The 25,266-nt window shown below is 44.4% G+C and overlaps 1 protein-coding gene across 4 annotated transcripts; it reads left to right on the forward strand.

The window, feature by feature from the left end:
• The first annotated feature begins 1,157 nt into the window (after positions 1–1,157).
• Positions 1,158–23,081, forward strand: ZBTB34 (zinc finger and BTB domain containing 34). Of its 4 annotated transcripts, none has more exons than XM_028107775.2 (3): positions 1,349–1,433; positions 4,316–4,432; positions 19,670–23,081. In XM_028107775.2, the coding sequence occupies exon 3, from the start codon at positions 19,680–19,682 to the stop codon at positions 21,192–21,194; it is 1,515 nt and encodes a 504-aa protein (XP_027963576.1). In that variant the 5' UTR covers positions 1,349–1,433; positions 4,316–4,432; positions 19,670–19,679; the 3' UTR covers positions 21,195–23,081. The 4 variants fall into 4 exon arrangements, with proteins under 4 accessions (XP_027963579.1, XP_027963576.1, XP_027963578.1 ...); XM_028107774.2 differs by lacking the exon at positions 1,349–1,433 and adding an exon at positions 2,662–2,740; XM_028107778.2 differs by lacking the exons at positions 1,349–1,433; positions 4,316–4,432 and adding an exon at positions 1,158–1,237.
• Positions 23,082–25,266: the final 2,185 nt, after the last annotated feature.

The raw sequence follows: 25,266 nt of genomic DNA on the forward strand, positions 1-25,266 counted from the left end.
GTGTGACAAGAAGATGCATTCCTGTGCCCTTGAGTTCACTGATCTCACTCTTGGGGACAGATCTCAAGGAAATAGCTCAAGAGGAAGAGTAATTAGAGAGTGACACTGCCCAGGTGCCTGCAGTTAGAAACCGGTTACCTAAAATTCTGTGTTTGGAATATTCTGTTGCCATAAGAAGTTCCTGTCTGGAGTCAAGAGAGATAGGGAGCTCATCCCAAGTGTGCCATTCAGCTGTGTGACTTTAGATATGTCACTTAACCTCTCTGAGCCTCAGTTCCCTCCTGGATAAAATGGAGATAATAATTGATGGCTACCCCCTGGGGTTGTGCATTAAAGGGGGTCATGTCTATAAAGTGTCTGCACAGCGCCCTGCACAGACTAACAAAGGGTAGCTGTTGTTATTGGAAGATGACTATTTGATAGAACCCAGAGAAAGAGTTCCTGATTGCAAAGGATGAAGTAGCATCAGAAGTCTCAGCTTTGTATCTTGAAGAAGAGCTGGTATCTTGACTCCTGGTTTATTTTTATTACAAATTCAGAAAAGGGAAAATGAACTCTGCCACTACTATGGAGGAATCCGCCAAAATGCAAAGGGGGGTAAACCTCTTCAAAGGGGGTTAAATTCGCCCAAAGCCGAGAGGAAAATGCTGGCCAAGCTCGCATTCGCAGCCAAGTATCAACATTGGGGTGTCTCCAAGGATCAGGAAATGCACATTTTTTGAGGCCTGCTCTGCGGCAGGGGTTTTAAAACCGCAAGTTCGGAATTTTCATCTCCCGCTTTAGGGGGGTAGGTAATCTTCCCAAGGTCATACGTTAAGTGACCCGATATGGCAGGTCCCCAGGCCCGTGCTTGTCACCACTGCACCTTACTGCCTTCATCTGTCCCGCCGGGAGCGGTTCGGGTGAGGGGTAGGCGCCCGAAGGGCTGTGGGATCGAGGGTCTCGGAGGGGGAGGGCTGGGCCACCGGTGGTCGCAGGCCCCCCGGGGGTGGCGGGTCGAGGGTCCTGGCCTACCCATTCCTCTCCGCTCCGGGAGACCCGCGGCGCGCCCCGCTGCGGAGCCCTCCTCCCGCCAGCAGGGGGCGCCGAAGAGAAGGCGGGCGGAAGGCCGTGGGGCGCAAAGCCGCCGCCGCTCCTTCCCGGAGTCGGGACCAAGGCCGCCGCTCGCCCACGCGTCCGCCGCGAGGCTCCTAGACTCGGCCGAGGCGGGATCTGGAATCCCGAGGCCCAGCGAGAGGTTCGTCCCGCAGCGCCACCGCCCCCGTCCGCGCCTGCCCGGAAGCGCTGGCGCCGAGGGGGCGGGGCCGGGAAGCGCTTCCGGGGGCGGGGGGCGCGGGCTGGGGCGGCAGCCGGAGCGGCGGGGACGGGCCTGGCGCCGGCGGCGGCGGTGGGGGCGCCGCGGGCGGGCGATGTGAGCGCGGCGCTCTCGGCAGGTGAGGCGCGCCGGCTGGGGGCGGCGGGCGGCGGGCGAGGAGCCGGCGGAGCGGGCCGGGCCGGGGGCAGCCCTCGGCCGCTGTCCGGCTCCCTCTGGGCGCGGCGGGGCGGGCGCCTCCGCGCCTGGTCAGTCCGGCGGGCCGGCGGGTGGGCGGGCGGCGCGGGCTGCAGCCGAGGCCGGGCGGGGTCGGGAGGCCCGGGCACCTGCTCTGGCCAGGCGCTCGCCCTGGAGGGGCCAACAGTGGTCGGCCCCGGAGTCCGGGCGCCGCTGGCGGGGCCGAGGGTCGCTCGCGGCCAGCTGCCCCGGGCTCCCCAGCCTCCACCCCGGGCGTCTCGGGATCCCATGCTTCCGGGCGCCTTGCCCCCAGGGGCGCTCCCCCTTTGTACGGGGAGGCTGGATGGTTGAGTGCCCTGGAGAGCCCGGCCCGGCCGCGGGGTCGGCCCTGCCAGTGGCTGCAACGGACCCCCTGCCCCACGCCACCGCCTTTCTCCAGGTAAACAGGCGGCGGCGCGTCCTGCTTGGCTCTAGACGTCTCCATGGTCACTCTCGCCCTCAGTCGGTCCTGCCATTACGGAGGGCCGGGCTGGGGTTAGCCTCGGGGTGTAAACAGTGTCTTTCTAGCCTGGGCGGCTGTGCTTTAGGGCGGCACTAGTCTGGGAGTTGTCAAGCCTCTACCACGCTGGGCCTCAGTTTCCCCATCTGATCAGTGAGGGTTTTAGATTAGCTCTCTAGTAACAAACTATAGATTAGCTCTCTAAAGACCCTTGTGGGTCTGCTCGTCTGTATGTGTCTGAAATTGGAAGGGCTTTCCCAGGGTCAAGATACTGGGCAGTTTCACTGAAGACTTTTTGCAAATGTGGACTTTTTAGTCGCTTAATACACTTGGTTTCAGACAGGCTTTAAAATGATTCCCAGAAGTGTTTCTAAGCCTTACCTTAATCATATTTCATCCCTTGCTTTTGTCCGTAGTAGTAGTCAATCACATCCCGCTGAGTTTTTGCATGCAAAATGTTTTTGTTTATATTTGCCCATTTTCTCTTTGTTCCTTAGTCCAGGCCCTCTTTGCTTCACATCTGGATTATTGCAACAGCTTCTTAGTTGGTCTGTGACTTCAGAAGTCCCCCATTTCCCCCCTCCTTCCTTTATGCTAATGCCAAACTTAATATAGGAAGTCAAAAAAAGAGTTGAGTGCTTGCTTGATTATTAAATGTCAAGATGCTGTTCCATGTGGTGGGGGAAAGTATTGGAAGACACATAGCCTCCAAGCAGCTTTACACTGGGTGCTGAGGCTTTACCTGTGAAAAGGTAATTGATTGATGAGACGGGGCTGTGTGCTGTAGAATTAAGAAGGAGGAGAGATGGAGGTCATTGGAGGTTGGTCGGGGAAGCCTTAGCGGGGAGGCAGGATTTGAGCTGCTTGTTAAAGGGTGAGTAGGATTCGATAGGAAAAGAGAAATCAGGCCCAGCGTTCCAGTGGAGTTGGGGAATAGACCAGTCTCCTTGTAGAGAAGTGTTCATATAGGAAAGGGAATAGGAAGAAAGATTGGTTGGGGCTTGTTCCTGAAAGAACTTGAACACTAGGCCAAAGTTAAAACTGTTCTAACGGCCATGGTGAGCAGCAGGAGACTAGGGGTGGTTTGTGATAACTTGCAGGAGGGGAAGGGAGAGGCTTGGGGCCAGGAGATCAGCTAACAGGCCATGCCATGGCACTGAGTAGTGTCCTCCTGTCTCCCCATTGTGTCCAGCCACTGCCCACCCTGTATTTTTTAAGACTGTCCTTGGTTTGGCCCCTCCCCACCTACCTGAACCTATTCCCTGCTTCTCCCTCTCCCGTCTGTCCTCAGCAGAAGCAAGTTTATGACTGCCTCTAGGGCTTTGCTCCTGTTGTTCCCCCTTCTGAAGTGCTGGCCTCCTTTTTCTTCTCTATGTAAATTCTCCATTTCACTTCCTTCAAGCCCCTGCTGAAGATATACTTCCTCCAGAGGGTGTTCCCTGACTGCCCTACCCCCATGCCTTTGTGGCACTCACAATCTAAAGCTCAGGATTCAGCATTTGTTCCTTGGTTATTGAACTTGTTCTTGTCCCAGCTGGAGTGGGAGCTTTTTGAGGGCATTGTGTCTTAATACTTCTTGTGGAGCCCTGGTGGTATCTAATACGGTAGCCGGACTTTATAAGAGATACTCAAATACTTCCTGATTCTTGTTGGTAAACAACTTAAAAAAATTTTTTTTATTTCCCTCCTTTTTAAAGGGGAATCTTATTACTTATCAGCTTTCTCTGTTATATATCACTTAGGTCTAATGCCATTCAAAGTGGATGTTTTCCGCTTTCATTCTTAGAGCACACAGAGCATAAAACGAATCTTTGAAAGATTAAAAAGTTTACTTTTGATTATGGGAAAGAAAAAAGTCATGTAATTCTTCTGTTGGAGACTGGGGAAAGAATCTCAGCTTTGGAATCAGGCCTGGGTTTGAATCCCAGCAAGGCTACTTACTAGCCTGTGAACTTGGGCAAATTGTATAATGTCTCTGAGCCTGTCTTCTCATCTATAGTGTGGGGATAGTAAAATCCATCTCATAGGGTTGCTAAGAGTTTTAAAATGAAATATATATATATATGAAGGAGGTAGCAGAGTTTGTAGCTCCTATTAACTGCTCAGTACATCTTCATCATCATCATCAGGTGTAAATTTATCAAGGTGGAGAAATGAGTTGTGGATTTCTACATGTCTCTGGATCCTTTCAGTTGAAGCACTTGTTGAAAATGTCAGTATCCTGAATCTAGAATGTTTTCTTCCCATTCATTTTCATGTTACTTTAGTTGAAATTCTGCTTCATGTTTTTTCAAACTTCTTAATTGTGTCCATTTAATGTTTTATAGCTGACTGCTGAATTTAGCTTAGTGAAGGTCATCAACTGAATGCAGTTTAATATCTAATGGTTATTTTCTGGTTGATATTGATGGCACGGAAAACCTCACGGAAGAAAGCAATTCAAGGTGAGCTTTTCTAATCCTTCTGTCCTAAGAGGGGGGACTTGTTTCCCAGGCCCAGTGTCCCTGGAAATGCCAGCAGCAAGCAGATGAGATGCCACTTATTGACATTTTTGAGTTCTTGGCCTTAAGAAACCTTACTCATTCCTTTACCTGAAACCTACCTTTCTCATTTGGGATGAATTCATGAAACATCTATTTACCCGTTTCATAGAGGTAAAGAGTTGTTTTTGGACAGAAAGGATCATACAGAAAACTGGCTGCAAACTACTCAAAGCACAACACAGTGTAAACCCTTAATTATCATTGTTTGGTGCGTAATGATACATCCTTAAATGAGAATTCTCTTCCCAAAGATCAGTAATACTGAGTCTGGCACCAGTAAAAACCCTGCATCTCGCCAGTGTGCCTGAATTCCCACTCGCAGTACTGACAAATCCAGGTTCAAATCCTGGGCAGTGACCTTGGTTTGGGAAAGGTTCTTCATCTCCCTGAGTTTGTTTCCTCATCTGTAGAATGGGGATAGTTGCACTGTCTGTGTCAGAGTGTTGTCATGAAGTTTCAGTGAATAGGTGAAGAGCTTACTTAGCATGTGGTACACACACTAGGAGAATAACTGTTAGTCGTTCACATTGCACGTGAGGTTACAGAGGCCAGCCCTACCCATCAGGACAGCCCAGAAGAAGCTTCTGATGTTCTGCATTGACTGAAAGACAAACCCCACTGTCAAACCAAACCATACTCTCAGAATTAGTGTAACTGAGCAGACTTGGAGAATGTTAACGCCTTGGTAGGAAATCTTAACAGTTTGGATAAAAATGTTCTTTCAGGCTCACATGAATTAATGCAGTAAGAACTCTAGACTTGTTTTCTTTTAAATTAGGATGAGTGCTTCATGAATATCCATCACGGAATGCCATTTTATTTATTTTTTTCGTGCATTGGGTTTCAGCAGCACCAGAATGTTTTATGCAGCCCTGGTGTTATTCGGCTGCTGCTTTCTAAAGGATTAGATTGTAATTCATGACAGCTCAAGTTTAGTTTTGATCTAGACCCAGGCAGAAATACCTAGAAAAGTTATTTTTATATAGTTGTTACTGCTGTTACCATGCCTGCTGTCCCTAGTGCTTCCATCTGTGGTCTTTTTCATGACTTTTTGTATGGAATGGAAATTAGAGATCTGAGGTCTTCCGTGCCTGATAGAGGAAGCCGAGATTGAGTTGTGGCTCTGGTGTCCGCAAGTGACTGAATCCAGCAGGTGCAGATCTGGGTTTGGAATCATGAGCATCTTGATTGAGAATAATGGGTACCTCTGGTTCCTTAAACCACTCCCAGATTTGTAACCTTGCTTTCTTTTCTTAGAAGTGTCACTGGGTATTTTTAAATGAAGCTGAGCAAATTAGAGTGTTTATGGGTTACATGGGGATGAGCCACCTTGCTAGATTTGGGCCGCTAGAAGGGATGGTCTTGGGTCTTCAGCAGGAAGAATTGAGAGCTGGGGGTGTAGCGATGGTGGCAGCCGGGGATTTTGAGCCCCCAGCTTGGTTCGGGTTGAGTCAGCTGACATGTGCCGAGAGCCCCTCTCTCTGCCAGACACAGTGCTGGGCTCTGGGCACAAGGTCCCTGCCCTCAGCCCACGGCCGAGAGTGTGTGCTCAGCAGTGCGTTGCCAGTTGCTTGGATATTATGCTTGTGCTTTTGTTCCAGTTGTTGTTATGGGGAAACACTTCCAGGGTTTTCCCCAAGAATGTTGTAGAGGGGACTGCAAAGCCCATGTGGGTGTTTGCCCAGATGGCATTTAAGTGTCCCCTCTCTCATCTTCAGGCTCTCTTCAGAATGGGTTAGCAGCGCAGGAAGGTATCACTAGTCTACATTCTGGTTTTCGTTGTTCAGTTCCCTTACAGCTTTAAAAGAAGGCCCGATGCAGAACCTTATTAATGAAATGTTGTGTTGAGGAGAGGGCCAAGTGTGGGTGTTACCTTGTTCTTGTGACCATGTTCGAGTACCTCTCATAGGAGCAAAGAGCAAAACTTTTCTGCTCTCAGCTAAACTTTTTTTCTGTTTCCTCTCTCATCTTACCAGATCAGTTCTCAGTCAATTTTTGGTTACTCCCAAATCAGCATCTAATGTTTCCGTACAGCTCCACCCCCGCCACCGCCCCTTCCCACTACCTGTCAGACAGCTCTACACAGATCCCCAGGGGGCAACCCAGACTCCTCTTGTCTGAGACTGAACTCGCTTGCCTCCCTGAATGGATAGCATCCTGCAGTCTCCCCAAGTCCTGTTGAGTCCTTCTTTGGACTCATGTTTAAGCTGGCAGCTGCCAGTATTGAGTTTGGGTTTTCTAATCTCGTGTTCAAGGCCCTCCACGTCCCGACGGTGGTTTCCCTCTTTGCCCTGTCACCCCTGGAGCCTGGGCCCCAGCCACTACTCCAGACATCTTTCACTCCCTTATTCCCTGCTCCTGCCATCCCTTCTGTTTGAAGTGTTCTTTGTGTTCCATTTGAAATGCAAAGCCCTGTTCACATATTACTAACACCAGGAAGCTTTCTTTTGTTCTGTTTTGATTTCTAAAAAGAACCTTTTTGGTCAAAAGTAATCAGTCTTGTCATTGCTCCCCATAGTTCTTTGTTTCTGCCTCTATAATTGCTTGATATACTAATTATCCCCTTGCAGCTTATCTTTCTCCAGATTCTTTGGTTTACAAAATTATATATTTTTAGGTAGACTCTTACACATGTCTTAAAAAAACTTTTGGTGAGAATAATACAGCTATGTGATAAAACATTCAAAGTATAAAATGAAGCCTGTTTCCCTTCCCTCTCCCCAGTCCTTAATCCTCATTCCCAAAGTCACTGACATTAATAGTTTCATGTGATTCTTTCCAGAGTGGATACAGCAGTGTATATTTATTCTTTTAAGAAAAGTACAGGAAAAGAATCCCACATATGCATACATAATTGTTCTTTATCATGCTGGTTTGGGCTAAGTAATAGAACTCTTTTTATATTGAAGCATACTGATCTGCCTGTCCGTATTAATGGCTGTGTAGTGTTTCATTGTTGATTTTTTGTTTCTGTTGTTTGTTGTTTTGAGCCAGTCTCCTCTTGATGGATTTTGAAGTTCTCCTTCTCTCTCTCTCTCTCTCTCTCTCTTTTTTGTTATAGCAAATAAAAATGCTTAGTGGGCATCCTTGTTACATATATCCTAACATACTTGTGTAAGGACTGTATATTTGTAGGATCGATTCTTAGCAGTTTAATGGTGGACCAAATGGTGAATGCCTTCTGCATTTTGATCGATCTGACCAGGTTATCCCTTAGGATTACACTTGCCAGTTCTTTTTAAATATATGCAAATCTGATGGGTCACAACTGGTATCTCATTTTTTCTTTCTCTAGTTCACATGTGTTTAGTCATGAAGAGAGCTAAACATCTTTTCTTTTTTAAAGATTTTATTTATTTGAGAGAGAGAGAATGAGAGATAGAGAGCACAAGAGGGCAGAGGGTCAGAGGGAGAAGCAGACTCCCCGCTGAGCAGGGAGCCCGATGTGGGACTCGATCCCGGGACTCCAGGATCATGACCTGAGCCGAAGGCAGTCGCTTAACCAGCTGAGCCACCCAGGCGCCCAGAGAGCTAAACATCTTTTCATGTGTTTTTGGTTATTTGTCTTTTTCTTTTTCTGTGAAATGTTAATTCCTTTGCACCTTCTTCCATAGGATGTTCTGTGTCATCCCGATCTGATTGATTTATAATATAATTCAAGGAATTTGGAGTGTAGCCCATTGTCAAATGCACATGTATTTTTCCTCAATATGTCATTCACTTTTGGGTTTTGCAAAGGGTATTTTTTTGTCCTATTTGTCAGATGTATTGGTCTTCGCCTTTGTGGCTTCTGGGATTTCTGTCATGCTTGGAAAGACCTTTATGTCATTATTATAAATAAATTCATGCTTTTTTTCAGTTAATTTTTGGTGAAAGTCAAGTCTTAAAAAATACTGTCATAAGAACATGCATTAAATGGAAAATAATAGGACCCTCTTTCCCTTCCCTGGTGCTGAGAAATCGGTAAACAGTCAACACCTTTGAAGACTCGTGTTGCTTCCCTTGACTGTGTTTTCTTCCCTTTGAGCATCTAGTGTTGTCATGTGGGAGGGCAGTCATTACCTGTTCAACCTTTTGCTGAAACTCAGTGGGAGGAGCAGGTGAAAGGAAGAGCAGAGTGTCGATTAACTGGTACATCTGTTCGCCCGTCAGGATCAGTCCTATCTGCGGGACTGTGGCTCTGCTGCCTTTGCGAAGTAGCTTTTTTATTCTAAAGCTCCTTCAGGTAAAATGCATTTGTTCTTAGTGAGCTTTGGAACTCCAGATTAGGGGTAAGATTCCCATGCTGGCTTTCAGAACAGGGTCTTGTCCTGACGCATGGGTGTGGTGAGATGTTCTATAGCTTTTTTGGGTGGGATCTTGTGGAGATTTCAAGCATCTTTACTAACCAAGCCTCGTTGTCATGTGGTCTTGCATCGGATCTTAGTTGTCTTTTCAGAGCACGCATGCATGTTTATCTCTAGGACCCCTCTCCTGACCTCAGGTCTGTGGGAGGAGCATCCCAGGTTGACCTGTACACAGGTCATGCAGTGTGGCTCTCCCCTGTGGCTTGTGGCCACAGTGCCTCCCTGTGGAAACGTCCTCCCTTCTCTGGTTGCCCAGTGTGCCTTCACTCCCCAGTGTGCATCCGTTTTCTTCCCGAACCTGCTCCTTCTCCACTCCTCATGGTTCCGGCCTACCCCTGGCCTGCACTGGCCTTGCTGCTGGCCTCGGTGCTTGGTCAGTCCTGGATGGCCCCTCCCAGTCTGCTCTGGCTTTTTGAAGACCAGTCCCAACGCTGCTTAGAATTCCATTGAACTTGGGCTGAACCTGCGTCTTGGCAGCATCTGCTCTGTGACTTCCACCTTTAAACACCAAAAGGACCAGTTACTTGAGCCTCAGGCCAGTGGTTTCTAATTAATTGAGGCTGTAGCATGAAGATGGCTGTTTATTTAGAGGTAAGGGCGCCTGGGTGGCCCAGTCGGTTAAGAGTCTGCCTTTGGCTCAGGTCATGATCTTGGGGTACTGGGATTGAGCTCCACTTCGGGTTCCCTGCTCTGTGGGGAGCCTGCTTCTCCCTCTCTCACTCTGCCTGCCGCTCCCCCTACTTTTGCATGCGCGCATGCACTCTCTCTCTGCCAAAAAAATAAATAAAATCTTAAAAAAAAAAAAATAGAGGGTAAAATCAGCCAGGGTAAGGGACTGTGATGAGGAAAAGCTGTGCAGATGGAAGGCATACTATTCCTCAGCTGCAGAGCCACCTGGGACCTCCCCCCGCCCCCCAAAAGCCCTGACTTCTCTTGGAGGTTTTGATCTAGGAAGAAGATGCCGTAGTAAATTCCTAGAGCTGAAATTGTTCAGTCACCGGGGACATGCATTTGTAATTTTGATGGATATTAATAAAATACCCCCTGCTCGCCCTTCTCCATCCCTTTCCTCCTCACAGAGCGGTAGGAGCCCTTGGCAGAATGAGGGGGACGTTTACCACTTGTCCCTGTCCCTTTCCCTGGCCACCATGCTAGGGCAGGAATGTAACCTGGGGCAAGCTTTCTTCTCGTCTTGCCTTTTCCTCCGCTCTTCTGACTGCTGTTCCTGCTGTTCCCTGGCAGCAGATTAGACAAGGATCAGGAGTTACTGTGTAGGAAGTCTAGATGGGCCGACTGCAACAGTCCTGGGAAAGTTAGCCTCTTGGAGTCTCCGTTTCCTCATTTCTAAAATAGGGGTAAAAGTACCTCCCTCGGGGGAGGGCAAGAGGATTCAGGGAAATAATGCATAGAAGTCCTTTATGACACGCCTCGCCTGTATCAAGCATTCAGGTGGTGTTGGTTATTGATGATGATGATGATGATGGGCTTTCCCAAGGAAGGGAAAAGGCTAAAGGGTGTGGGAGGTGGCAGTGAACCCTTTGTACAGTTGTTGAGGCTTGTGTGGGGGGTGGCTGGCCACGAGGAAGGGGATGACGGAGACCAGTGTCAGGACAGCTCCCGTCAGAGGTGGTCCTTCCCAGAACCCGCTGAGACCAGTGTGGGCGGAGTCTCACCAGACGACCTTGGCAGGCGCTGTGTGTGGGGTGAAAGCTGCTTCCAGGGCTTGAAAGTATTCTCCCGTTAAAGACATTAGCAGAGCAGGAAGTGTGTGTGTGTCCATTGGTTGAATGAGCAGGAGAGGACTATGAACAGGTTGAGGAGCTGACAACTAGCAGCCCCCTGCAACTAAGTCCTTACCACGTGTGCTTTTTTTAAAGAGGTATTTCATGTTCTTATCAAGAGTGTAGTCTTTACAAACAAGCGGAAAAAGTGTTGTTAAAATAAGTATTAATGAAAGAAAAAAGTATTAATGGTATCGAAGAAAAACGTCCAGCTGATATATGCTTGTTTTTTAAATTCGAAAATAACAATGGAAATGTCTAGTTTGGGGATGGCTTCTTGTCTAATATAATGTGACAGACCTGTGATTAATCTGCTGAGTTAAAGAATACTGATTCTGATGTATTTAGTGAGAGGAATAATTAAATTCGTTATTGTCTTCTGAAGCAGCTGCAAACTTAGTCAAGATGAAAAACTAATATATAAATCACTTCTCTGCATTATCAAAAATGATTTTCATTCCCACATCTCTCTGTGTTGGGAGGAATCTGCGGTAAGCCTATATCAAACTGCAAGACTGGGAGCCTTATTTGTCTTTGAATTCCCTTTGGTTTGTGCGAGCAGAAGATTGAAATTGAGTATTTCCTATACACGTAGAAAAATAATTTAAATTCCCAGCCAGTATGCCATTTAGTGATTGCAATTAAATGTAATATTTGCAGTATATAAGACAAAAGGCTAATTTCCTTAATTTGCAAAGAGCTCTGACAATTCAATAAAAAATGCAAATACAGGCAAAGGATATGAAGAGACAGTTCCAAGACAAGTTTAGACAAATTGCCATTAAGCATGAGAAAAGATGATCAGCCTCACTTGTAATTAAATAAAAGCATTTCAAAACCATGAGATGCCATTTAAACTGATCAGTCTGGCAAAAGTGAAAAGGTGTTATGCTCATTATGGGGGAACAGGGACTTCATGTGCTAGTGGTGAGGGTAGCTGCCACTGCCTTTGGGACACAGTTGGTATCAGTAGAAATGAGACCATGATCCCAGCAAAGTCTTCTGCTTGGAGGAAATACCATGGCTATTTAAATTTTTTTCCTGTTTAGGGTATTAATTGGGGTCTGGTTAAGTACATTGTAACACAGCCTTCCATGGAGTACTCTGAAGTTGGAAAAGATAATGAGGTAGATGAGTTTGTGCTGATGTGGGAAGATTTGAAGGTGTATTAAATACATTACAAAAAAAAACAAACCAGAATATAGAACAATTTATGCTGATATGTGTTTATAATTTTCTCTGAAAGAACACGGAAAACTTTTACCAGTGATTATCTTTGGGAAGAGGAAACTGGGGAAGAGCTTTGCTCTTCATTTTATATCTTCTGTACTAGGATTTGAAGTTTGTGTGCATATATTTTGTTTTAAAGATAAAACTAATGAAACGTTGATCTAAGTTAAGTGTAGGCCCACTGACGTTCTGTGCAGGGGAGGAATCAAGATCTACAAGAATCCAGTTGGGAAACTGCTGATCTAGAGGAGTGGGGGATCATATGTGAACTTGATTGTCTCTTGAAGAGGTTCTGACTTACTTTACCCCCGGACCACTAGACCTGACAAATCAGGTCGTTGGGTGTAGAACTTGTGATTCATTATGCCTTTTGCTCCTTTAAGCTTGGTAACGTGCCTAGGGCTGAAGTTACCTGCAGATTCCCTGTGTGTAAGACTTTCGGAAGCCTCTTACTCTGGAGTGTTGCTTGTTAGCAGCTCTAGGCAGAGGGCTTTGAATCTCATTGTCACAGCCAGAAGGAGGTGTTAATGTAAAGGAGAGGAGAGGGAAGCACTTCCTTTCTCATTTGCAGAAAACTGGAAACCCTCTCTTAGGTGTTAATCATGGTCTTTGGTTTTTCTCTCCAGTGATTTTCTTTCAAGTATAGTTCTCTACTTTTCTCCTGAGAAGATAAAAAGCCACGCAGAGGAGGAGGAAGCCTCACCGGGAAGCTAGATTCAGTTGTAGACTATTTCAGAAATGCTTCCTTGTTTGCTCTTTTCTACTGGTTTTTGCCCAGGACTGTGCATCTTTCAAAAGCCTAAGCCCACCTTCCTTTTGCCCCTTAATTCCCAGAGTCACTGTTTACACACCCTTGTGTCATGCTAGACAGTATATGTGTTTCTAGAAGGCAGTCTGGTGTAGTTAGGGCCACAACCTCCCGAGTCAGACCAAGTTCATCTTTTAACTGTGGGACCTTTGGCAGTATCTGAACTGCTTTTCCTCAGTTCCTTCATCTACAAAATAGGAACAATCATAGTATTTCCTTCATAGAGTTGATAAAAGGGTCAAATGAATATATATAAGGTGTTTAGCACGAGGTAAGTACTCATTATGTGTCAGCTTTTATATGCATTCAGTGCATGAATTTCCCTCATTTAATCATGACCACGATCGTGTTGGGCAGTAGTTCTTCGGAGACCTTTTCTAGGTAGGAAATCCAAGTTAACTGACTTGTCCAAGACCACATGGCTGTTTAAATGTTCATTGTTATTATTTTTATCAGAAAGTGGCAGAGCTAGGATTCATAGCCAAGTCTACCTTCAAAGCCACCATCCTGTCCCCCTAAAAAAAAGTCTCATAGCTAACCGTGATGCTATGGGCCGAGCAGCCATTATGCTCAGTGCTTCCTACCTTTTTTTTTTTTTTTTTAAAGATTTATTTATTTATTTCTTAGAGTGATTGCGCATGTTTGAGCACGGGGGGGGGGGGGGGGGGGAGGGCGGGGGGCGGGGGAAGGACAGAGGGAGAGGAGGGAGAGAGTCCTAAGCAGACTCCTTGTTGATCCGGAGGTGAGGCTGTGATCTCACAACCCGAAACCAAGAGTTGGGCTTAACCGACTGTGCCCCCAGGCGCCCCTGTGCTTCCTACTTCTGCATACTTGTATTCCTCATAACAAGCCACGAGGCAAGGACTATTATTCCCATTTTCAAGATAAGAAAACTGAGACTTGGAAAGTTAATGAAGTACCTCACCCAAGTTTTACAAGTGGAAAGCAGGTATCATTTGAACCCAGGTCTGACTCCAAATTCATGACGGTTTTTATATGGTCTTTTCCTATCTTTTAAAAACTGGGTGAGGGGACACCTGGGTGGCTCAGTTGGTTAAGCAGCTGACTTCAGCTCAGATCATGATCTCAGGGTCCTGGGGTTTCAAGTCCCGCTGTGGGCTCCTTGCTCTGTGGGGAGTCTTGTTTCTCCCTCTCCTTTTCATGCTCTCTCTCTCTCTCTCAAATAAAATCTTAAAAAAAAATGAAATAAAAACTGGATGAGGTATCCTGACTTTTTTTTAAGTGTTACTTATTTTTAATGATATATTCAGATAGTTTAGAAATGTGTCTAAAAAGATTGATTGAAAGCTAATAGGGCTTCCAGCTACCCTGGAGACGGTAGAGGTTATCTGTTTTTGTGCATCATTCCAGAAATAATCTGTGCATATCCATGATGTGTATATATTGACACAGCAGTGTGTGTGTGTTTTCACGGTGCTTTATACAAACACCTATATACCCTTCTGCACTTCACCCTTTTCCTTCAGCAGTATACCATGGTGATTATTTCATCAGTATGAAAAGAGCTTCCTTGTTTGTTTTTTCTGGTTGTTTAGCAGTCTTAAATATGGATGTCCCGCAAGTTATTAACCACGCTCCTCTTGATGGGTATGTAGTCTGTTCTGAATCTTTTGTCGTTTTGTCCAGTGCTGTAGTAAATTCCTAGGGCTAAAGTTACTCGGTCATGGAGCATGTGCATTTGTAATTTCAATGGACATAACTAAAATGCCCTCTGAAGTATTTGCTCATTTTACACCCCACCAGCAGCGTCTGTCAGATTATCATTGGCAGGAATTTTAAGACGTTTTTTATTTTACTTTTTTTTGTCATTCCCAAGTAATAAATGTTCACTGTTAGAAGTATGGAAAGTACAGGAAAGTACAAAGATGAAAGTAAAAACATTTTTAATCTTACATAATGTAACCATTCTGTATATATCTCTCAGTATTATTTGTATGTATGTTTAATATCTGTATACATACATAATTTTAGAAATATCCTACTTTTGTTGTTACCTGATTTTTTTAAACAGCCTTACTGAGGTATAGCTTACATATCATAGAATTTGGGTCGTCTTAAGTGTACAATTCAGTGATGTGGTTATTGTTTTTTTTTTTTAAGATTTTATTTATTTATTTGACACAGAAAAAGCGAGAGAGGGAACACAAGCAGGGGGGGTGGGAGAGGGAGAAGCAGGCTTCCCGCTGAGCAGGGAGGCCGATGTGGGGCTCGATCCCAGGACCCTGGGATCATGACCTGAGCCGAAGGCAGACGCTTAACGACTGAGCCACCCAGGCACCCCACAATTCAGTGATCTTTAGTAAATTTATAACCGTATACAGCTATTACCATAACCCACTTTCAGACCATTTCCATCACCCATAAAGATCCTTTGTGCTCATTTGTAGTTGATTTGTTACCTGATTTTTTGCCATGTTATTACATATTCAAATATTTATTGAGTGTCTACTATGTGCCAGGCAGTAATCTGGATGATAGTTTGTAAAACAGATAAAAATCCTTGCCCTCTTGGGGCTTGCATTTTATAGAGCTAACTTTGTATTCTTCCTTAAGATCAGTTTAAATAATGACCTAGTATTCAGTATGTAGGTGCACTATGCTTTAGTGATTTCCAAGAAGGTGGACATTTTGGTTGTTTTCATTGTTTTGCTGTTGTAATTGAATATACTGACGGATAAATTCTTGTGCCTATATCCGTGACAGAGAAGTGCGCAGTCAAGAACAATGCCTGTCGTAAGGCTTTTGTCATACTTGCGGACCGGGAGTGCAGGAGAGCACCGCGGTCCTTATAGCACTACCAACTGGGATTAAATCTTACCAATCTGAGAAAGATTTGCGTCTCATGTTAATTTTTATTTGTTTGTTTATTGATGTTGTTAAGCACTTTATCTGTGTTTCAAGACTTAATTTCTTTTTTTGAAGCATCTGTTCATAGTCTTTTGCCCATTTTTCAATTGTTAAATTTGCTTTTATTGATTTATAAGAGTTTTATGCTTCTTCACCATATATGTCGTATTTTTCATAATTTGTCTTTTGTTCATTTGTTTTTGGTCAAAAGCCATTTTTTAGATGTGTAAAAGGTCTTCTGTGGTTAAATCTCTGTTTTTTTCCTCTGGTATCTGTCTTTGTGTGCTTAGTAAGACCTTCTCTAGAAATTTTTTTGGGGGGCATGTGGTGGAGAAGGGATCTAACTTTATTATTATATATTCCTATTATCCAAGCAGCATCTGTTTCAAAAATTCTTACTTTTTCACTGATTGGAAATGGCCCACAGGGCCCATCTAGTCTGACTTCCACCTGCCTTGACAGCCTCGTTAGGCCTCTGTCCTTCCCCTTGCTCCTTCCCCCGACTGTACCACACTTCTCTGACAGCGCTTTCCTTCCTGCTCAGGCTCTCCTCGCTTTGTGTCATTCCTTTTGTCTGCAGCACCTCCCCGCCCCCCCATTACAAAAGATCTCATAGCCCTTGTCATAGTTTATAACGAGAGAATTTGAGCTCACCTGGACCCCTCGTGCCTGGTGCGGGGAAGAAGACAGTGTATACTCACAGTGAATGAATTCTAGTGTGATCATACATTTTGACATCTGTATGTTTGGCTGTTTTTTTGTTTTTTTTTTTTTTCCTAAAATGTCTTCAGTATTGGGCGCCTGGGTAGCTCAGATGGTTAAGCGTCTGCCTTCGGCTCAGGTCATGATCCCAGGGTCCTGGGATCGAGTCCCGCATCAAGCTCCCTGTTCTTTGGGAGCCTGCTTCTCCCTCTGCCTCTCTCTCTCTCTCTGTCTCTGTCTCTCATGAATAAATAAAAAAAATCTTTAAAAAAAAATGTCTTCAGTATTTATTCTTCTAGATCTACACTGTCCACAGTGTGGTAGCCACTGGCCACATGTGGCTGTTGAACACTTAAATGTGGTTATTCCAAATTGAGATGTGCTGTAAGTGTAAAATACACATCAGATTTCAAGAGTTAGTATGAAAAAAATGAAAGGTCCCATTAATAACTTTCTAATAACAGTTATTATAATGAGTTATTAGAGAACTAGGTTAAGTAAAAATGTATAAAACTTTAATATTTTTATTGTTAATGGAACTGCTAGAAAACACTACACAGGTGGCTGGCATTATATTTCTGTTGGACAGCAGTGTTCTAAGATGAATTTTAAGTCATTTTGTGAAGTTACTAAGGAAGTACTTCATTGGACTGCATTATAGTCATAAATTAATTTTGGGGGAAAGTGTCTGTAGCATGGGATCTTTCTGAAGCGTGATATGTATCTTCATTTATACATGTTTTTGTCCTTATTAAAGTGTTACAGTTTTCTTCTTGTAGATCCTATTTTTTGTTTATCCCCCAGGTATTTTATAGTTTCTGTTACTGTTGTTGGTTGTGACTTGTCATTATCTTACCTAACTGGTTTTTTATGTAGAATAATTTTTGAAACGCTTCATTTGCTCGTTCCTGCTTCTAAACAGACTTGTTCCAGTGATTCCCTTGTGTTTTCTGTGTAAATAGTCCTGTCTGCCTTGAACAGTAATTTTACCTCTTCTTTTTTCATGGCTCTGTGCCTCAATTTCTCTTGTCTGTGGCTTTGGCTAGAACTTCCAGAACAATGTTGAGTAAGAGAAGTGATGGGCAGACGACCTTGTGTCCTCCCAGGGACTAACGGGAAGGCCTCTACGAAAGTGTTTACCGGAGTGTGCGCCAGGGAACACTACTTCTTGGGAATATTTACATGTGTACCTTGAGAGAAGAGTTACACACTTAGATGAGTGTGCAAACTGCTGAGCTAAATAGAATTCTTGTCTGCAGGACTTTTCGGGTGGGTTATTAGGCTAATAACAGGAAGGCTAATATACAATATGTATGCTGTGTAATCCCTAGGAGGTAGGGATTTGAGTCTAGCGCGTGGGCTTGTGTGCCGCTAAATACATTTTGGGAAATGCAGATGCGATGTTTCTAAGGATGGTGTTGCCATGGGCTTTGTAGTAGGTGCTGTTTATTACATTAGGAAAATATTCTCCTCCTATTTTTTCCTTAACTTTGAAAAGGCTTTTAACTTTCTAAAATCCATGTTTGGCATAGTTTTGATTTGGCCATATGGTTTTTCTCCTTTGACTTACTGATGTGGCAGATTATACATTTCCTAACATGTTGCCGTCCTTACATTTGGTCACAATATATTATTCTCTTAATAGGTTATGTTTCTGAGTATTTCCTTGAGGACTTTAAAATCTGTTTACTTCGGTGAAGTTGACAGTCCTCTTCTCTATCCTGTTCGCCATCTTCTGGCATCAGATTTATGCCATATAAATTGAGATGCTTTAATTTTTTTTTTTTTTTTTTTTTTTGAGATGCCTTAAATGTTTCAGCATGCATCTGAAACAGTGTGAACGGCCTGAAGATCATTTACGCTTTGGCACTTCTGTTTCTTTTTATTTAATTCTGCCAATTTATGTTATTCTAAAAATATGTCCGTTCCATACAGATTTCAAATTGATTTCAATCATAAATCTAGGATAAATAAGGGCACAGTATTCCTCCTTAACTGAAATGTTTTAACTCAGATTCTGACATGATAAAAAAAATTCTAGTGTGATCTAGTCACACTAACTGGTTGATCCTTTCCTGCGGGCGTCAGATTTAATTGCACATTGTTGTGTCTTATAATTTTAAATTTTCTCTGCGATTATATGCTGTTCTGTATTCATTACTTTTTTGCTTTCTTTGGGTCTAATTGGTTGTTTTCTGACCTCTTTGATTTCATTTATTTTTCTTCTTTGTTGTTTAACGATAAAAACTTTTAAGGCACTGACTTTCCCTGTTAAAATTTTTGGTTTCAAAATCCTCAACATTTCATTTTGAAAAATTTCAAATATACCAGAAACGTGGATTTTACAGAAAACACCTGTATACACCCACCATCTATGCTCTACACCTTCCTGTGTTTTTTGCTTTATCACCTATATATATCCATCTCTTTTTTTTTTTTTGATGCATTCTCTAGTAAGTTGAAGACATAATTAAACTTTTCTCCTGAGTCTTTCTTGCTGCAGATTTGATGTGTTTTTTTTTCTAAATAGTTTTATTCCTTTTTGATTTCCTCTTTGATTCAGTGCTTATTCAGAAGGTGCTTAAGTTTCTATTGGTTGAATTTTAACCACTGAAATATAATTATTAGATCTGATTTTGTTGTGTCTTGGTTAGAGAGTGCAGCCTGGGCTGTATCCACTTCCATGGTTATGAGTGATTTGGTGCACTGGATTCTTGGCAAGGGCAGCCAGCCTGTGCAAGGTGTGCGTGCGCTGTGAGCACTGGTGGACAGTGATATGCTTGTGATATGTCCATCACTCTTGGTGCTTGTCCTGTCTAAAGCTCTTCACTGAAAGGGTCAATTGCCAACCCAAAAGGATATAAAGGTGTGCAGAACTGAAGGGGAAAAAAATGCACTTCAAGACAACTCAGATTCTAAGCTAAAAAGGGTTTAGCTCTGTTCAGTGTATCCCATGTGCTGTCTGCTTGAAAAACACCAATTGGAAACATACTGATAAGGCAGAACATTTTTTAGACGAGTTGGCCTATTTTTTACAAAGTATTCCAAACCCTCAGAAGTAGGTGAGACTGGGAGATATTTTTCCTAAAAGGATACCAAATTCTCAATCAGCTGAAAAGGCCCTACTATCTGTAACATGTTATAATTTTGATGAAGGTGAATGTTAGGCAGTTGGGGCACTAGGCTGATTGATCTTTAGGTTATCTGACTTTGGGTGAATTGACCAAGACCAGTGAAAGACTGAAAATAAGCAAGAGGAAGAATGCCCAGGTCGACCCTCGGAGGCCCAGTAGCTGCAGTGGTGGTGGTGATGGTGGTGGTGGGATTTTTGCAAGCTTGTGTTTATGCCACTTGTACTGAGTGAGGAGTCACTGGTGAATCATGAAACTCTCTCTTTCTGCAGATTGCGCTTCATGTCAGTAGAAATGGACAGCAGCAGTTTTATTCAGTTTGATGTGCCCGAGTACAGCAGCACTGTTCTGAGCCAGCTAAACGAACTCCGCCTGCAGGGGAAACTATGTGACATCATTGTTCACATTCAGGGTCAGCCATTCCGAGCCCACAAAGCCGTCCTCGCTGCCAGCTCCCCCTATTTCCGGGACCATTCAGCATTAAGTACCATGAGTGGCTTGTCAATATCCGTGATTAAAAATCCCAATGTGTTTGAACAGTTGCTGTCATTTTGTTACACTGGAAGAATGTCCTTGCAGCTGAAGGATGTTGTCAGCTTTCTGACCGCGGCCAGCTTTCTTCAGATGCAGTGCGTCATCGACAAGTGCACGCAGATCCTGGAGAGCATCCATTCAAAGATCAGTGTTGGAGATGTTGACTCCGTGACTGTCAGCGCTGAGGAGACAACCGAGAGTCGTAATGGAGTTAAGGACAGCAGCTTCTTTGCCAACCCGGTTGAGATCTCCCCTCCGTATTGCTCTCAGGTACGGCAGCCCACCACGAGCAGCGACCTTCGGATGGAGACGACGCCCAGCAAAGCTCTGCGCAGCCGCTTACAGGAGGAAGGGCACTCGGACCGAGGGAGCAGTGGGAGCGTTTCCGAGTACGAGATTCAGATAGAGGGGGACCATGAACAAGGGGACCTGCTGGTGAGGGAGAGCCAGATCACCGAGGTGAAAGTGAAGATGGAGAAGTCCGACCGGCCCAGCTGTTCCGACAGCTCCTCGCTGGGGGACGACGGGTACCACACGGAGATGGTGGACGGGGAGCAAGTTGTGGCAGTGAACGTGGGGTCGTACGGCTCCGTGCTGCAGCACGCCTATTCCTATTCCCAAGCAGCCTCACAGCCAGCCAGCGTCTCCGAAGCTTTTGGAAGTTTGAGTAATTCCAGCCCGTCCAGATCCATGCTGAGCTGTTTCCGAGGAGGGCGCGCGCGCCAAAAGCGGGCTTTGTCCGTCCACCTGCACAGTGATCTGCAGGGCTTGGTGCAGGGTTCCGATGGTGAAGCGATGATGAATAACCCCGGGTACGAGAGCAGTCCCCGAGAGAGGAGTGCAAGAGGGCACTGGTACCCGTACAATGAGAGGTTGATCTGTATTTACTGTGGGAAGTCCTTCAACCAGAAAGGAAGCCTTGACAGGCACATGCGGCTCCACATGGGCATCACCCCCTTTGTGTGCAAGTTCTGTGGGAAGAAGTACACGCGCAAGGACCAACTGGAGTACCACATCCGGGGCCACACCGATGACAAACCATTCCGCTGTGAGATCTGCGGCAAGTGCTTTCCATTCCAAGGTACCCTCAACCAGCACCTGCGGAAAAACCACCCCGGCGTCGCGGAAGTCAGGAGTCGCATCGAGTCCCCTGAGAGAACAGATGTGTACATGGAACAGAAACTAGAAAATGATGCATCCGCCTCAGAGATGGCCCTAGATTCCCGGATGGAAATTCACACAGTGTCTGACGCTCCTGATTAAGATGGTAACGAAGTGCACCCAAACAAAGCACATTAATCAATGCATATTTGTGATTTGCTTTGTTGTAATCTTTGGTTTTCCCAACCATCTGGAAATCTCTTGGTCTCTTGGCAGTTTTTCTAAGGTTTCTGGAAGGAACACTTCATTGTGTTTATCCTTTCCCCCCGCCCTCCCTCTCCCAAGGAGCTCAAAGCATGAAGGGCAACGTATCCAGGGAAAACACAGGCTGACAGTATTCCTCTTTGGCTGAACTCTTAATCCAAAATCTGCCAGTGATTTAGCTATGCCAACTGGTTGACCCTACATTCTCTGCCAAGAGGCATGCTCTCTCGTTGTGTGCGCTGGCATCGGTGCGTTTCCATGGAGAGAGACCAGGATGCCGTCAGCTGATACAAATGGGTAACCTTTTCTAATTTAAAATGACTTCTAGGGGGTAGTTAGACAATTTATATATATATATATAATAAAGCGATTATTATATATATAGTATATATACATTCTCAAATTTGATTTTATTCTGGTTGAGGTGAATGTAAGAGGAATATATAATTTAATACAATGTGAACAGGGCTTTTGACTCTGTCTCGTCCCTACCTGATGTTAGGGTTTTGCCCCTTTATTTCCCTTACAAAAGAATGTTAATAGGTTTTCATATATATTAATCATTGTGTCCAAAAGCAAGCAAAGCAAATCACAGTGTTCATAGCTCTGCTTCGTAACAAGTACATAAACCAAATGCCATAAAATGTATTCAACTCTAGTTGGAAACCGTTTGGAATTTTTGTTCGTTGTCCAGTAGGTAAGCTGGATGACCCGTGGTGCTGACCTTTTTACATATTGTAGTGTTATATTAGCCAACCCCAAAGGAGCAGTGGTTTTCAATGTTTTTACTGGCTTACGAATCTACCTTCATTCCGTACTGTAGAAACATACATACCAGGTAACTAAATCAAATCACTCTACCATGAGTTAGTACTCGCACTAAAGGAAAGGGATTTGTAGTTCTGTCTACAAAATTCTCCAAGCAGTGTTGTGGGTTTTTTTTTTCCCCCCTCTCTCTCTCTTTTTTTCAAACAGCTAGTTCAGGTGCACAGCAACTTTTCTACATGCAGTTCCCAGGGAAACTGCAGAACTTGGAATTTGTACTTTTTGTAAAGATATACTCTATGGGAATTGCAAGCAATATCTCTATCTTAGTATTGTGTGTGCTAATGAGAGCAGTGGCTCCCCCACTCTCAGTGTTTCCTGCTTAAAGAAACCAACAGTCAAAAAGCCCTCTATGATACTCTGTGTGTCACCAAATCTGTGTGTGTCACCATTTTTTTTGGTCACGTGGTGCTATTTTTTATGTTCCGTATCTTTTAGGTCAGTATCGTTGTAGAAAATGTGAAATCTAATGGTCATAGTGAATTACAGGTTTTTTTCCCCTCTCTTGAGTTTGTAGCTTGAAGAGAGACCTCAAAATCATGTGCTGGCAAACACATTACTGTGTGAGAACACACCTGAGTCCTGTTTGAGTAACGTTTTGTGAGCGCTCTAGGAAAAGTCTTCAGTTCTGTATTTTGTTTCCCCGTGTGCTTGTAGTAAACAAAACGGGCTTCCCGAGATCTCTTCGGTACTGTGTACTCCCACAGAGGAATCTCGGCAGCAGTCGGATGGTGTGTTGGTGCTGCAGGCTGCCCGCAGAATCTGTGCCCGAGAACCTCGGCCCTGAGACCCGCAGCCAGTGTCTCTCCACAGGGGAACAGCACAAACCACCTAAAAGCAACACGGACACGAAATAGACCAACCTCAGAGGCTAGGAGTTAAAGGAATACAAAAATAGATGTTTGCCGGTTTTCCATGCTTTTTTGGCTCTTAAAATACCAAGAATGGTGGGGGCTTGGGGGAGGGGGCAGGGTGTTTTGGGGAGGTTTTTGTTTCGTTTCGTTTTGTTATTTTGAGAAAAGAAAATCATTCAGGCCCTTGTGTGTGATAGCCCCCGGGGGTGGTAGCTGTGCGGGAGCGTGTCTTTAGCACACAGGATCTGTCTGCTCACGTGCGAACCGCTGCGCCACACGTCAGTGTTACTACGTACAGATTACACTCTAATCCTGCTGCTCCCGAGGAGCAGCTTTTGCTAAATCGGGTATATAGTATGCCTTTTCCTGTCAAACTGCCTAAGTAAGGGGTGCGTTCTCTCCCTGAAGCACTTGCCCAACTCCTGTCAAAGCCGCGTGCCTCAAGGGGAGGCTGGACCCCAAGTGTTTACCCACTTAAATATGTTCTGGGGTTTCAGGTAAATGTTTGTGATTTTTGTTTTTTTTTCCTTACATGAGTTAGCTTGGTTTTGATTTTTCTTTTTAAGAATTAAATGCAAAAAATTTGTGTGGTGATACAAATTAAGTTTGTGACAAGAAATGCCGAAATCAAGGACATGAGAGGTCAGGCTCAGGGAAGGAACCTCCTTTTCACTCAGGCTTGGGGCCTCCTGAGAGGTCCCCAGAGCATTCCGTGATAGATGAGACAAGTCGGGAGGGGAGAGCACTTGGGGCAGGTACCTCGGATATCCTGGTTCTTGTCATTGTGTCCGTCTTTACCTTATTTACACGGAGTTCCTTGTATTTGTCAATTTGTTTAACTGGTTTGAGTTTACCAAAGAGTGACTTATCCAAAATTGTCTTTGACAAAACTATACATTGCTTTGATTGTACAGTTCAGGTTCAAACATTGTAATGGGACTGTTAAGGGGCAGAAAATTGATTGAGTTTCTCTCTAATAACCATGATTCCACATCTTGCAAGTTCCACTTGCCTCCCATTCATGTTGCTAACACTTGACCCTTTCCACTGCTAGCAGTGTTAAGAATGAATTCTCAAGCCATAACCCAGTACTGTAAGGTTCCACAGGGCTTCGAGGAGGCAGAGCGGAGGCCAGCACAGAGCTGGGCAGCCTCTCTGAGCGAGCACGCTGTCGTGCTTCTCAGTGTGCGTGGCGGGTGGAAGGTTAACTCCATTCAGATCGGGCAGCAGCAATTAATTGTGCCTTGTCACATGAGGACGTGCCAGGAGGATGAACATGGCCACAGAACAGAAACATTCTCTCCCCGAAGGTCCCTTCACGTCTCCACAGACGAAGTTCGCTGTGTAACTCCTGAGAGCAACTCTTTTTGGAAAGCAAAGTCCCGATTTCTGTACAGTTTTAGGTTCGATGTTTCATTTATAACAAATGCAAAAGTCAATTAAGATAGAAGTGATATGTGAAGAAATCTTTTACAGCAAAACATATCCTGAATTCATATAGGTCTGTTCATAATTGAGTCTCTTCTTGAGCTACCTTTTCCAATACGTAGACAATGTGAAGACAGTGACGGCGTCCTTTCCTCTAGGTGTTTCACCTGTTACTACAAACTGTGAAAACAAAGAATTTTATACTTTTACTAATGTTTGTGGTTTTAAACAGTTGTTTTCATTCTAATCAGTTCTCTCCCCTCTAATTTCTACTAAAGCTGTAAATACATTTAGAAATTATATTTGTAAATACAGCATATGAAGACAAGTTAATTTTTTGGTCAGTGGAAAGCCTCCCAATTGGCTCTGCCTTGGCAGTTTTGTTTTTTTGTTCGTTTGCGTGTGTGTGTTTGTGTGTGTGTGTGTGGCACGCACGCGCGCGCGCGTGTGTGTGTGTGTGTTTAACAGCAGAAAGGATACTGTCGGTTCACTGTTAAGCAGAATATACTGTAGAACTAAATTGATAATTTTCCAGCTTCCAGAGCGTGAGTAGACGTCTTTTCTCATGATAGCAGTTATAACCAAGTCTTTGTTTTTCCCTTAGCCCAGACCATAGGCCTGCATATCTTTGTGTGTGGTTTTTGTTTTTACTTTTATTTTTCCAGCCTAGGCTCTAGGAAGAACTTGCAGGAACACAAAACAAGGGCTGGGGGGTGGGGGGGGTGGGAATCATCTACGTGAATGAGCTTTACTTTAAAGAAATCAATGTATTTTATTTTAACAACTTTTTCTATTAGTTACTGTGATTTTTGTTGTTGTCTTTGTTATTGTTAAATTCTGTAATGGTTTCCTGTGAAGCCTCC

The sequence above is a fragment of the Eumetopias jubatus genome, unplaced genomic scaffold, assembly GCF_037043125.1.
Source record: "Eumetopias jubatus isolate StellerSeaLion01/CBP00866 unplaced genomic scaffold, mEumJub1_p1.0 scaffold_15, whole genome shotgun sequence".
Taxonomy (NCBI): Eukaryota; Metazoa; Chordata; class Mammalia; order Carnivora; family Otariidae; genus Eumetopias; species Eumetopias jubatus.